The following is a 12,663-nucleotide window of genomic DNA, read 5'->3' as shown; positions in this document are numbered from 1 at the left end:
GAGAGGGTCGAGTCCCAATAAAGTCCTAGAGTTTTTACAATGGTGGAGACAGATATGATGGAGTTGTCAATGGTGAAATTGTCATATTTTTGGTCCAGTTTGGGTAGTATTTCCTTGGGGCCTATGAGGATGATCTCGGTTTTGTCCCTGTTTAAGCAGAGTCCATTGGCTGCCACCCAGGTTTGGATGCTAGTGTAGATTTGGAGGAGGGCTGCTGCGTCCTGGTCGTATGAACCAGTGAGAGGGAGAAGTACTTGCGTATCGTCGGGATAGTTCATGTATGCTATGCCGAGCAAATCCAATTTGTCGAAGAGAGGCTTTGTAAATAGGTTATAAAGGGTAGGTGCGGTGCATGACCCCTGGGGCACTCCGCAGTAGATGGTGGTGTGAGGTGCATTACCTTGATCAGAGTAGACTTTCATGGCTCTGCCTTCTAGAAAGGAAGTTATCCATGAGGTGGCTCTTGTAGAGAAGTGGGTTGCGTTGCAGAGATGGGAGGTCAGGATGTTGTGGTCAGACGTGGCGGAATCTTCTGTATTTGTATTTTGTTTATTTGTATTGCGCAATATAAATCTGTTTATCTGTATTGACCCTCCCACAATCTGTACTGTATTGCCCCTCCCACAAGCCCATAATCCACTCACTTGGGATAGCGCCCGGACCCCTAATAAACAACCTTGCCAGTCCCCAGAACCGGACAGAAGACTTAATCACACTGTATTCACTCAACAGCAATGGAGGTGCAGTCCGTTGTTGCCAGAGTTGGGTAAGGAATTGGCCATATGCTCAGGGTTTGGAAGGTGTGAACAATTGCAGGATTCTGACACTTCTCCCCAGGGTGGAGCATTTCTCTGTGAGGCTCGGAATGTGTGCCCACTGTGCAACACTTTCCCTAGGGATAGAGCGAAGCGGGACCACACCGGGAGAGTCACCCACTCTGGGGACAAGAAACGCCAGTTCTGAGAAGGAACTCCCTAGGCCATATTGTGGGATGTTTTTACCCATGCATCCGAGCCCTACCACCAAAACTGTGCAGTACTGGCATGGAGAACATCATGATGGCCAGAACTTCCCAGAAAATGCACAGGGAAATGCATGAAGAATAGGCTGCCACCCATTTTTGCCTATGTTGTGAGCACAGAAGGGCACAGAGGCTAAAACCATTGTAAAAGGGGCAATGCTGATTGCCAAAAGCAACCCATAACTGGTGGGAATTCGTTTTCTTCAGGTCAAACATGGCTAATTTATGGGCACAAAATTATTTTACTGCAGAACTACACCAATGCCATTTGTTGAACCTGGACAGTATACTTCCATGTAATATCTCTTGTTTGAAATGCTTGAGTTCAAGACTGATCCAAAAATATTGCATGCAGCACCAGCTTTTGATTGAGGGCGGCGCAAGCGGCCTAACTCTAACAGGGAAACTGCATGTCAGGAGTTGCAGGAGAGGCCTTTACATCAAAGGCTGGGAGTTAATTAAAATCTTAACCACATGCTGTTCCCAGAAGACAATCTGATTTAATTAACAGGCCAAAAGCTGGGAAACCTTTCACCTCCAGAGATTCACACCAGGAGTTAGAATCTCACATGACCTCTTGATTGATAGAAGGCAGACTGGCTGGGAGCCTCCTGGAGACCACACAATAGGCTCTTGCACTTGAATAGAATATGTTGATTTTGACTGTTTCCTGTCAACAAAGGCCTGCCTGCCAGAAGACACATGTGATCACTGACCCACCCAAGTCTTGGAGGCGGACTCCAACACTCTGAGAACTGAATTGAAAGCAAAATATATATTTTACAGAAACACTGATAACTCTTTGTAATCAAATGACAGGAATGTATAACTTTGAGAGCCTTCATTTAAAAAATGTACCTCCGATTCAAGCCCAAACTCCAATTTGTGTGATGTTCTGGGGCAAAACCCTGCTATTTATGTATAGTACAGACTCTGTGTTTAAGCTAGAGACATGGGAATTTACTGGAGTATGTATGGACAGGCTGTATATATGTGTATAATTTTTAATGAAAAACCAATATTGCAAAACCAGTTAAAAAACGCAAAATGTTGCCGTTTCTGAATGCAAGCTCTTAGAAACATCAGAGTTTGAGCAGAGTATACCTCATGTGATACGTGATGGGTGCATGTAATTTCAAACCACTGTGTATCTATGACATATGTCTTTAGGTCAAATATAGATTTGTGGGCAAACTGACCAGGGGAGGATCCTCTGACCCATAAAACCTACATCATCACCATGACACACATTTCCTTCCCCCAATCAAAGCAGTGCGGAAAGCTTGACCAATGGGCAGTTGAAAGAGGGGCTGGCTAGTGATGCTGCACACACACCCACTTTCAAAAGACATAAAAAGAGCCACTGGAAGCTAGAGAGGACATTCAATTCCATTTGCTGCGGAGCATGCTGACCCACGACTTCACATCCAGAGATCCTACACTTAGACTTCCAAGCTAAACAGAGACTACAGAACTTTGAACCAAGAAGGCCCACTGCAAGCAAAAGTATTTGTCAGCACGCCCAAAAATCATTTGCAGACTATTCACAGCTGGACCCAGGTGTTGATTCTGGCCTGAAACCCTGTGCCAGAAAGATCCAGAAGCAGTGCTGTACCCAGAGAAAGCAGAGCAGTATCCAGAACCAGAGGCCAGAGATCCAGAGTGACCCAGACCGCTGTTAGCAGAACCAGAGAGCTGATCCAGATCACTGTGAAGTGCCGAGACCAGAACCGGAGTCCAGTCCAAAACCTGACCAGATCCGTGGCGAGGCCTAATTCAAAAATATATTGTGAGTACCTAGCAGAACTGTGCAGAACCAATCTCTTAGTTAAAATAATCTAATCCAAACTATTTTAATCTAACCAGAACTGCCTCCTAACTGTCACCTGTCATTTGCAAAGCTGTCACCTGTCATTTTCTAGCTGCAAGCTGTAACCTGTCGCTTTGAACTTTTAAAATTTCAAATCTGAAAAACTACCTTTATTTAATCGTCCGTATCTCTGGAACCGTTTGTGCTAGGAACTTGGTTTAACTTTCCTCTGAAAATCTCAGATTTTCAACAAGCTTAGAACCGACTTGCTACTCCTTATACTTTTGCCGTAATCACGATTCACGCATTCGCGAATTTTGCCGCGATTTGTGATTTGGCCCGATTTCTTTACTTGTAAAAAGATAGCTGCTTTTGCCTGAACTGCTAAATTTCGTTTGCCTCTTAAGAACCATCCCTGAATCATTGCTAGAGTGAGACTGAACTCATATTAACTAGATACCACTCACCCTGAACCTCCTGAAGGGAATTAAAAGCATTTTCAGCATATTTCTCACTGCATTGTCACCATATTCAAAGCATTTTGCCTGTGTTTCAAAACTCCTATCTGTTGTATAAGCTGCTGGGGGGGAATTGAACTGAATTCTATTTGATTGCATTCCTAAGAACTGTGTCATCTTCATCTCCTTACATTGCATAAAAGGGGGGGGGGGTGAATTGTCCAAGAAAGTGATTCCATTGTCTTTTGCTGAAACCCTATCAAGTTTTTTTCTGTACTGCATTTTCATTCCACCTTGCATCCATTTGAAACCATAAAAGTATTGTTGCTATCTTATCCATCCTATAACCACTCATCATTGATTATAAAGAAGGGTGCTAGTGCCAGACTATCCATTATTGATTACTGCTCAGATTAAGTGTGATATTCAATTATTAATTTATTATAAAGTGTGATATATATATATATATATATATATATATATATATATATATATATATATATATATATTGTTTAAATTCTCAAATAAACCTTTTAACTTGCAAAACAGAACTACTTCTTGGCTCAGTGGGGTCAGGGGGATTCCAAGAGAGGGGTGTTATATAGGGGTAGTCATCCAGAACTCATGAACTGGACATAAAGATATATCAATAAGGGTTTCCATTCAGTATCCCAGACTAGGCATTGACTTAGCTGTAGTGTTGAATTGAATCCTCTTACAATATGGTTTTAACAACGCTTCAATTACCCCTTTTGAAAAAAGGATGAAGAATCAATCAAAGTCTGCTATTGACAATCAAATGCATTGATAACACCTACAATAGCAAACTCATGTGGTACTAAGATGAAGAAACACAATGGAGAAATACAGAATAGGAGCTTGAAAGAAAGGAGGAACTTTGACGGTCCCCCAGGGAAGTTCCCTGACAATGTCATAAATATAGAAGGCAGAGACACCAGAGTGAGAAGCCAGGAAGTTTGAATAGTCGGTTTGCGCTATGCAGAGGAGAGACAGGACATGCAGAGAGGCATGGAGCCTAACGCCTACCAAGATGCAGCCCAGGAGACGCGGGAAACCAAACAGGACCCAAGGCATCTAGAGACTGAACCGTTTGCTGTTGTGACTGCTAACCTAACAGAAGGCAGTGGACCAAGAGGTCCGGTCACAACACTGATACGCCCTATGGTGAAACCACATGCAAGATGAGAAAAGCCAACCTGATGAGAAGGTCCCCAATGCTTGTGAGCCCCTGTGATGTTATCATTGCAAGCTCCGGGTAATGGGGGAAGTGGGAGAACTGGGAGGGAGACCTATAATCATCATTGGAATACTCCTACTCGTCCCAGTGAAGGGAAAATACTCAGTGTGTCGGAAGAAATTAAGAATTAACATTTTCCAGAATAACTTTTTGAAAAGTGTTGATTCTGTTAAAGAGACAGAAGTGAGCATTATGCTTCTCTTTCTTAAATTTAACATTAACATCAGAAGCTCAGTAGCAAGATTTTAGCAAGGCAAAAGTTCATAGAAACAAAACTTGCATGTGCGGAAATACTCGAAGAACTATTTCCAAATAGTCCAAATGTAACTTGGAGCTTCTAAGAATTCCATTTCCCAGAGGTCCTTAAAACATTGAACTATGGCCACCAAACATGTGACCTAAACCAGCCAATCCAGCATACACATGGTCCATCAAATAACTGCAGCTCTTGGGCCACTTCCTCTTTTGACGCTGCAAACTTGGGGAAGAACTTTAAAGCCCATGCACTGAGACGATCCGCCAGCTTTCAACGCTGCGCCAAGGTTTCACCCTCTTCATATGGGCTTATCCGCCGTTCCTGTCGGAGATGAAAAAAACAAAGGGTGACCAAAGAAAAAAGCAAAGAAAAAAGCAACCGAAGTATCACTTGACAAGATATAGTCACATCAGGGAGGGAAAAAAATTCAATTCAGACATTACAAGAGTGGCACAGCAATTTAAATGCATTGCAGAAAAACACATTAGCTGAGAACAGGCAGAATATCCCTTTGCCCTCCCTCCAATTCTAGCAGACTTACAACCTGAATGTTTATCAAAGGGTTTGACAATGCTTGCTTCAGTGTCCTTGATGGAATTAAGACTTTTCTAATATTCTGGAAAATCTTCATTCTATGTTAAGAGCGGAGGAGAGCATTTTGCGTGTTTAAAACTTACCACCAAGGTTGCCGGTTGCTCTACCGGTTTTAAGTACATTTCTTTAAAAACAGATTCTCCTTCCTAGTCGGCCATCCCCACGATGTCTTCCAGTCTGACCCCTACATGCACGGCTTTGGAGGCCAGGGCGCACCTGAGCGTAGGGACGGAAACTGCTCTGTGTGTGATCAGCAAATGGCCCCTAGGATCAACCCTTAGGGTAGAAGCGATCTCATAAACCTTCAGGCACTTGACTACACATAGCTTAGGCTGCTCACTGAATGCAGGACATGTGATCACTCTTGAGTGACATTGCGTTCCCCTTCAAACATGAAAAACCACTCCATCTGGGGAGTATACCCTGCCTGCTAAGTCCAGGGGTCTGACGTTGGAGACTCTCCCACAAGACACTAAACACAGCAGAGTTGTGATCTTGCCAGAGGGAGCAGTGCAGGATAGTTCAGTGTTTGTCAGCCATGAGAGGAAAAGTTTGAGGACATTATTCACATCCCAGGGTCTGTTTTAACAGGCCAGCGGTGGCACCATCAACTGGACGCCCTTAAGCATCCTGCACATTAAGTGATGCTCGACAACTGGAGACCCTTACCCTAGGACATGAACGGCAGATATCACTGAGCGGTAGGCATTCGCCATCCTCTAGGCTAAGCCCCACTCCAGCAGTATGGAATTTTAAAACCTCCGATATAGGGGCTCAAACCGAATGGAGACCCCGTTCCAAGCACCAGTGCACCCAGGCCCCCGCAAGAATTTGTGCATCTCTTTGATGTTGTGGGAGATCAGCTCTCCACGATATGGCTGACAGCCTTGCACGAAATGCCAGGGCTGTCCATCTTGCCCTGAAATCCTACAGGCTGCGAGGGTTAGGTACCCGCATTGGAGGTGGATCTCCCTACTCAGACCCAATAGCAGATCCCGAGTCTGGGGTTGCAGGATTGGAAAATCCAATGAAAGTTCCAGAAGAACTGGACACCAGGACCGAGAGGTCCAAACAGGGGCTACGAGTACTAGCTCTGCCCGCTACTGATGGGCCTTCGCTAGGGTCCTCGCTATCATTGTGAAGGGGGAAAAATCGTAAGCAATCCCTTCAGTTCACCTCTGAAGGGAAGTGTCCGCAGCTGCTGATGTTCTGTCCAGCCTCCAGCTGAAGAATACTGGCAGCTGGGCAGTGACCCAGGGGGCAAATAAGTCCTTGGTTAGAGGTGCCCACCTTCGCTGCCACTCAGCCCCGGGAGGTACTCCACTGTCACTGATATTTGATGTTGCAGACAGAAGTGCCAAAAATCCTTGACTAATTCTGCCAGAGGCCTCAATCTGGTGCCTCCTAGATGATTGATGTATCTTACTGCAGATACGTTGTCCATCTTGAGTATTATACAGAAAGGTCGGTTACCGATCTGAAAATCGCCATGCCGTTTCAGGTCTCCATGTGTGTCAACAACCAGTGCAGCCCGGTTCTCGCTGCCCTTTCAATCTCTGCAGCTTGCGATAATGTAGTCGCCCCCGAAATATGGGCTGAATTGAAGACGATAACAGGCCAATCACTCTTGCCAACTCTTTGAGAGATGATCCCCTTCTGCAAGAGCCTCCATATCTCATTGCACGTGCTGTGCACTTTGCAGGATTGGAGCTGGAGCTGACAGTCCTGGGTGTCCACTCCGAAACCCAGCAATTCTAGTCCTCTCGAGGGTAGCAAGGACTATTATCCCCAATTGTTGAGAAATCACATGCTGTGAAGGTCAATGGCTGCCTGAGCCTGCTCTCTGGCTTGGGCTTCACTCTGCGGCATGATTATGTCATCCAGGTATACAATGAGCCTTATGCCTTTCTCTCTCAGGTACACGACCACTGGCTGCATGAACTTGGTGAAAGCCAAGGGTGCTGGTGGGAGCCGGAAGAGCAGGCTTGTGCATTCCCAATCGAGACCCTTCCAGGTGACCCTCAAATACCTCTCGTGATGTGGACAAATTGGTGCTGCTAGATAGGAGTAGTTGAGGACTAATTGGACCAGTCGGTCACCGGGCTGGAGGATGTCCCTGAGCATGTGAATTCCCTCCACCTTGAAGTGTCTGTAGAGAACCACGTCATTTAGGGCTTTGAGATTTATCACAGAGCAGACCACCTCCTTTTTCTTAGCAGGAAAATGGGGCTGAAGAGTACACCCTAATCTCTACATGGGCGTATCGCGCCCTTCATCTGCAGGTTGCACTTTCTCATCTAGTGCTGCACTGGCCTCTCTCGACAATGCTATGAGGATGGGGTGGCTTGATTGGGTGGGTTCTGAGAAGAAGTCAATGTGGAAACCCCTTGCGGTGTCCCTGGGCCAATCATCTCCTGATGAGGAGTGCCAAGCTTGCGTGAATCGTGCTGTCCTACCACCTATTGCCACTTGCGGTGCTGGAGCTACACAGCTGATACCCACCTGTATTTTGCTGTGCCGGTTGTCTCACTGCTCTTCTCCAACTGTGATGCCTGCCTCTTCCTCTGGAGGTGAAGGTGGTGTCGGATCTGTTCTGCCAGTAGGAATGGGCGTCTCATGCTTGTTGGGACCATCTGTCCAAGGAATAACGACTAGAGGAGCGGTCCTGCCTCTTGGGCCCAAGAAAAAACCTTCGTCGAGAAAACCCTTTTCATTGAGGCTTGTGCCTTGTCAAAGGCGGGGAACTTATACAGGTCTCCCTGTTGCTTCACCTGTCACACGTTGCCCTCCTGGGCCGGTCTCCCTTTATACACCTGCAGCCCTTTGACAGGCTGCAGGTGTGGAAATCTAATTAGTCCTGTCTGACCACAATTACAGGAACATGTCTGACCCTCACAGTACCTTGCATGCATCTTCTTCGTCCCAGTACCAAAGTGGTGTAAAGGTGTAGTCATCATCACTCTTAGTCGCATCTTATTTGTCTCAGTACTGTCAAATTTTACATGTGAAGATTTGAGGGGAACTGGCTTATAAATAGCCTACGTAGGTTGGGTGAGTGTTAGGGTGGTTGTCAAGAGGGAAAGGGGGATACCATGTCTCGCCCAAGTGCACCTTATTCCCAATCCTCAACGGCCCTCCACCCAGGTGATCCTCAGTCGCTTCTCCACCCCCAGGGTCAGGATCCAAGAGTAGAGTGATGGCCTTTCCCTAACAACCTGCGTAAAGGATCCAAGGGGAGTAGAAGTGAGTAGACCCCCAGGTTTCTCACAACATCTCATTACAGAAGACAAGTTATGCACATTGGAAAGTGACTCAAACAAACTCCATACATGTGCCACAGGCACCACTGTTTGTATATTGTCACAGGTTGTCTTTCAAGGTAATCTCTAGTGCCTTCAATGCCCCAAGCCAGAACTAGCCCTAGAATGCTCTGTTGGTGTAAATGTGATGCATACATTCCATAGTAAACAGTGCAATTGTTCATCAAAATGACTCAATGGTTGATAGAGCTGCCCTTTGCCAATAATAAAAAAAACCCTATGTGTGCACATAAAGGTAAAAGCACGGTCTTTGTCATCGTCCTTATTCTGAGGGGCAAAACGTCCTCTTTTGCTGTCAGTATTCAAATATGGCACTCCTTTCTTACTCCCCAGCGAGTATCCAGACGATGGCCTGCAAGGCAGAGGTACCCCATGTGAGGTACCTGTGGAGGATCAGGAGGACGACACATAGGCTGTGAAGACATTTTATGCATAATTTGTATTCTGAACTAAAATAAGGCCTTAATTTCCCTATATCTATGGGATGTTCCCTACCTATTTTACGAACTATGGTGCTCGTCAGTCAGGGTGAATGTCCAAAAACAAGTACGTACACTGTCCAAATCGAACCAATCTGACCCTTCCACTAATGTAACTACAGGGGAATTACTCCCTTCTCCTGGTTGCTGTGTTTTGTCACGGGTTTTCAATGTTCTTTTGTTCCATGCAATAGACCATACGCAGTCTCTTGTTATATTCTGGATTAAGTTCTGTAACACTTGTAGGGGACTGACTGTTTTACTCTCCCCTTTTATGCCAACAAACTTACTTTTATATGCATTCCTTCTCTTTCTTGTGAGGTTCTAGCCTCTCTTCCCAGAGTGCTGATTCATGTATGAGTTTTCACTTCCTTGTCTCCTGGGTGTGTTTTTCCCAAATATCTTTATTATATTCTCTTTCTCATCTTTGGGACCTGGATTGACTTGTCCCTTCTCCCAAGGTAACGAGTTTTCAACTCTACTCTCTCCCACTTTGTGTATTTCATGTAGCTCTGTCTTTCATGAACATGGTTCTCATTCCTCTTCTTATTTCCAATACTTTTCTCATTAGCAATGGGATGAGTTTTGTTAGAGTTATGGGTCCCTCTTAACTGTCCGATAATCCCGTTCCCTGCACTACCTTCTATTCCGAGGGGTAACGTCACCGGTACTGGTAAGGCCTTGAACTTTTTTCTGCTTTTCTTGGTTCTGCGGCTCACTAGTCGCACCATCTGGTTCATGTGCGTTTCATTCTCTTCTTCCGAATTGAACTTGCACTGTATCTTGGGTTGGGAGTGGTTTTCTCCCATCAGTGTTATCAGTGGTGTTCTGCGGGCGCACTGCCCACCGCCATTGCTGTCTGGTCACGCCCACCTCACTAACTTTCTTCAATTGCGTTGATTTCTTCTGGTCTGATATACGGGTCTCCTAGAGTCTTTGGCTCTGCATCGGAGCTCGACTGGTTTACACAGGCTCTGTGTTCTGTGAGAGCCCTGGTTCCTTCAGCTCTGCTACACACAGGTTGCTTTCCTTGGTTCTCTTTGCTTTTTGGCTTCTCTCTGCTTCTCAATCTCTCTAGCCATCTCTCCCTCTCTTGTCATATCATCCCTTTTCAGTATCCTCGGCACAGTCCATTGGAGGGACTGATTTAAAGGGATAGTCTCAGTTTCCTGTTGCGGATAGCGTAAGTTCACTTCATCTTTATGGAATTGATAATGTTCTGTTATATTAGACAAATCCATGTAGGCCATCACTTTGAGATCACCAGGGCATTCCTCACGGAAACAGAACTCCTTGTTCCTAAGAGGGGAGTCTCTCCCGGTGAGATCCCATTTGCCTCGACCCCAAAGGGACAGTGTTGCAGAGCAGGCTCACCTCCCTAGGCTCACAGGGGGTTTTCCCACTTGGGGACAAGGATGAATCCCTCAATTTGTCACATACCTCAAAGTAATGATTAGCAGAGGTTGATGGTATCACCCTCGGGCGGGCCTCAGCATGATTGGTACCTCAGAAAGATTGTATGTAGCAGAAGAGATGACTTGAATAGAGAAGATAGGAGGAAATTAACAGTTTAATGAGCAGGGAAATGGTGATTGTTCCTTGCCACCGGAACTCTTGCATGGAAGGGGACATGCTGAACAACCAATGAACATTGGTGCACCTTTTGCTGGTATGATGGGCGTTCTTTTTAGCTTGCTAGAGCCGCTTTCTGATGTATCTTTCTTCTAAAACAGCTCTTGCTGATTCCTCAGGTGTTTATACAGAATTATTATGAACTAGAAATGTCTTCAATTTCATTATAAGAATGTTCATCCTTCCCTTTTTCTTTTTTTCAGATATTTATTAAAATGAAAAGCTGAAAGCAACCTACTCACTTTAAGAAGAATAAATGCTTCAATTGAAGCTGCCCTGAAGATGCTGCCACACCTGGTGGTCCAACCATTGAACGAGCGAGAAGCAATAAGACATGTAGCAACTACTTTTATGGGGGGTGGGGGTTGGGAGGGTAATAACCCATTTTAACCATGTATGTACATTTCGAAAGTTTGAAAGAACTGGAATATTTAATTATTTATTTATTAAAAAGTTGAAGTGAGACACAAATTACCTCGGCACAAATAAGGATTGTGGCCAGTACTAGTCCTTTGAATACCAAAAGCCAATGTTTTTAGTCTCTTTAGACACTGTTTTATGTTTCGCTCACCAAGTGCTTAACCCTGCTTCCAAGCCTTTCAACAACCTAAAGGAAGCAATGTGAAAGAGATTACTTCTGAGAAGCTTTCCTCTGATTTTTTATTTTTCATAAGCACTTGTGTGACATGGTTTGGAAAAAACAATGAATGTGCAGGTGACACTAGAGTGACCCCAAATAATGTGACTTTATCTTGCACTCTGTACGCTTATTTTGTACCATCTTTTTTATAATATCCCTTGAATCATATTATGAAAGTGGATTGGTAGCACTTCAGATTTTTTTTTAAAGGTGTGCTTTAAGAAACAAAATTTCACACAATCATTTAATGCCTTCGAACGAAATAATTTTTATAACAATAAAGACAGGTTTATGTTATTAAGGTCTGATATTGAGTATTCAATTTAATTGCTTTCTTGGTTGAGAAGCAGGATGCATATATATGTCAATCTGTTCGGGCACTATATGGTCTCTATTTTATAAGGGACTTCCTTTGATGAACTAATGGGAAGTGTCTGCTATGTTCTCAGTTTGATGTTAGAGAAATGCACCTTTGAGTACTAGATCACTCATATTAGATCTTTTGTATCTTGCTGAACATTTTGATGATAAAAAAGTTTAATGAAATCTTAATTCAACTAAATGTTTGCTTAATTATCGTTATAGCTTTATATGGTGGCCCGGAAGGACTAGACTCTTTGAAACCTCTATCACATGCCGACATGAAATGAACATTCTTATTATAACAATAACCCCTGATCCGGTAGGTCGGATCAGGCCCCTGTCCCATTACCACCAATCCAGCATTCTGGAGAGGGTGTTATTACTATGAGCGTCCCAGGTTTTTAATCTCCGGTGCTGATAGCCATCAGTTTGTTTTAATGACCTGGATTCACCCTCAATGCATCCCGTTTATTCAAACAAATACTTATCTAACATGGCTGTAATGGAAATGGAAGGCCCTGGAAATGGAAATGGAAGAGCCCCTCTTCCATCATGGCCCAGAATGCGTAAGCAGTGGTGGCTGCTTGTGCGCTGGCACCAGCTGAAACAGGTAAGTGAGTGGAGACCTGAAGGAAAGGAAGGTGGGGGCAAGATGGAGAGGCAGGTGCTCACAGCTCCAAGCTCTAGTGGAATGAGGAATTGGATTGTGGGATTCAGCCCATGGTTCAAAAAAGCCGACTGGCTGCAGCACCCACCCGGGGTTCTGATAAACTTTCCTGTCTATCACTATGCAACATAAGATCCAGAGGTGAGCGTGCCATTGTTTTGGACT

At 44.7% G+C, this 12,663-nt stretch overlaps 1 protein-coding gene across 3 annotated transcripts in view; it reads left to right on the top strand.

Moving 5' to 3' along the window:
- The window catches only part of MGAT4D (MGAT4 family member D), an 877,674-nt gene extending 865,909 nt beyond the window's left edge, over positions 1-11,765 (top strand). Inside the window, exon 15 of one of the 3 annotated variants that reach the window (XM_069631175.1) lies at positions 11,032-11,765. In XM_069631175.1, coding sequence (XP_069487276.1) covers positions 11,032-11,055 — 24 coding nt within the window. In that variant the 3' untranslated portion in view covers positions 11,056-11,765. The remainder of the gene's footprint in view (positions 1-11,031) is intronic. The other 2 variants (XM_069631174.1, XM_069631176.1) reach the window with 2 other exon arrangements.
- The last annotated feature ends 898 nt before the right edge of the window (positions 11,766-12,663 follow it).

The sequence above is a fragment of the Ambystoma mexicanum genome, chromosome 6q (assembly GCF_040938575.1).
Source record: "Ambystoma mexicanum isolate Mex_15411 chromosome 6q, UKY_AmexF1_1, whole genome shotgun sequence".
Classification (NCBI taxonomy): domain Eukaryota; kingdom Metazoa; phylum Chordata; class Amphibia; order Caudata; family Ambystomatidae; genus Ambystoma; species Ambystoma mexicanum.
Note: the sequence above shows the minus strand (reverse complement) of the source record. Positions and strands in the feature narration are given on the sequence as shown.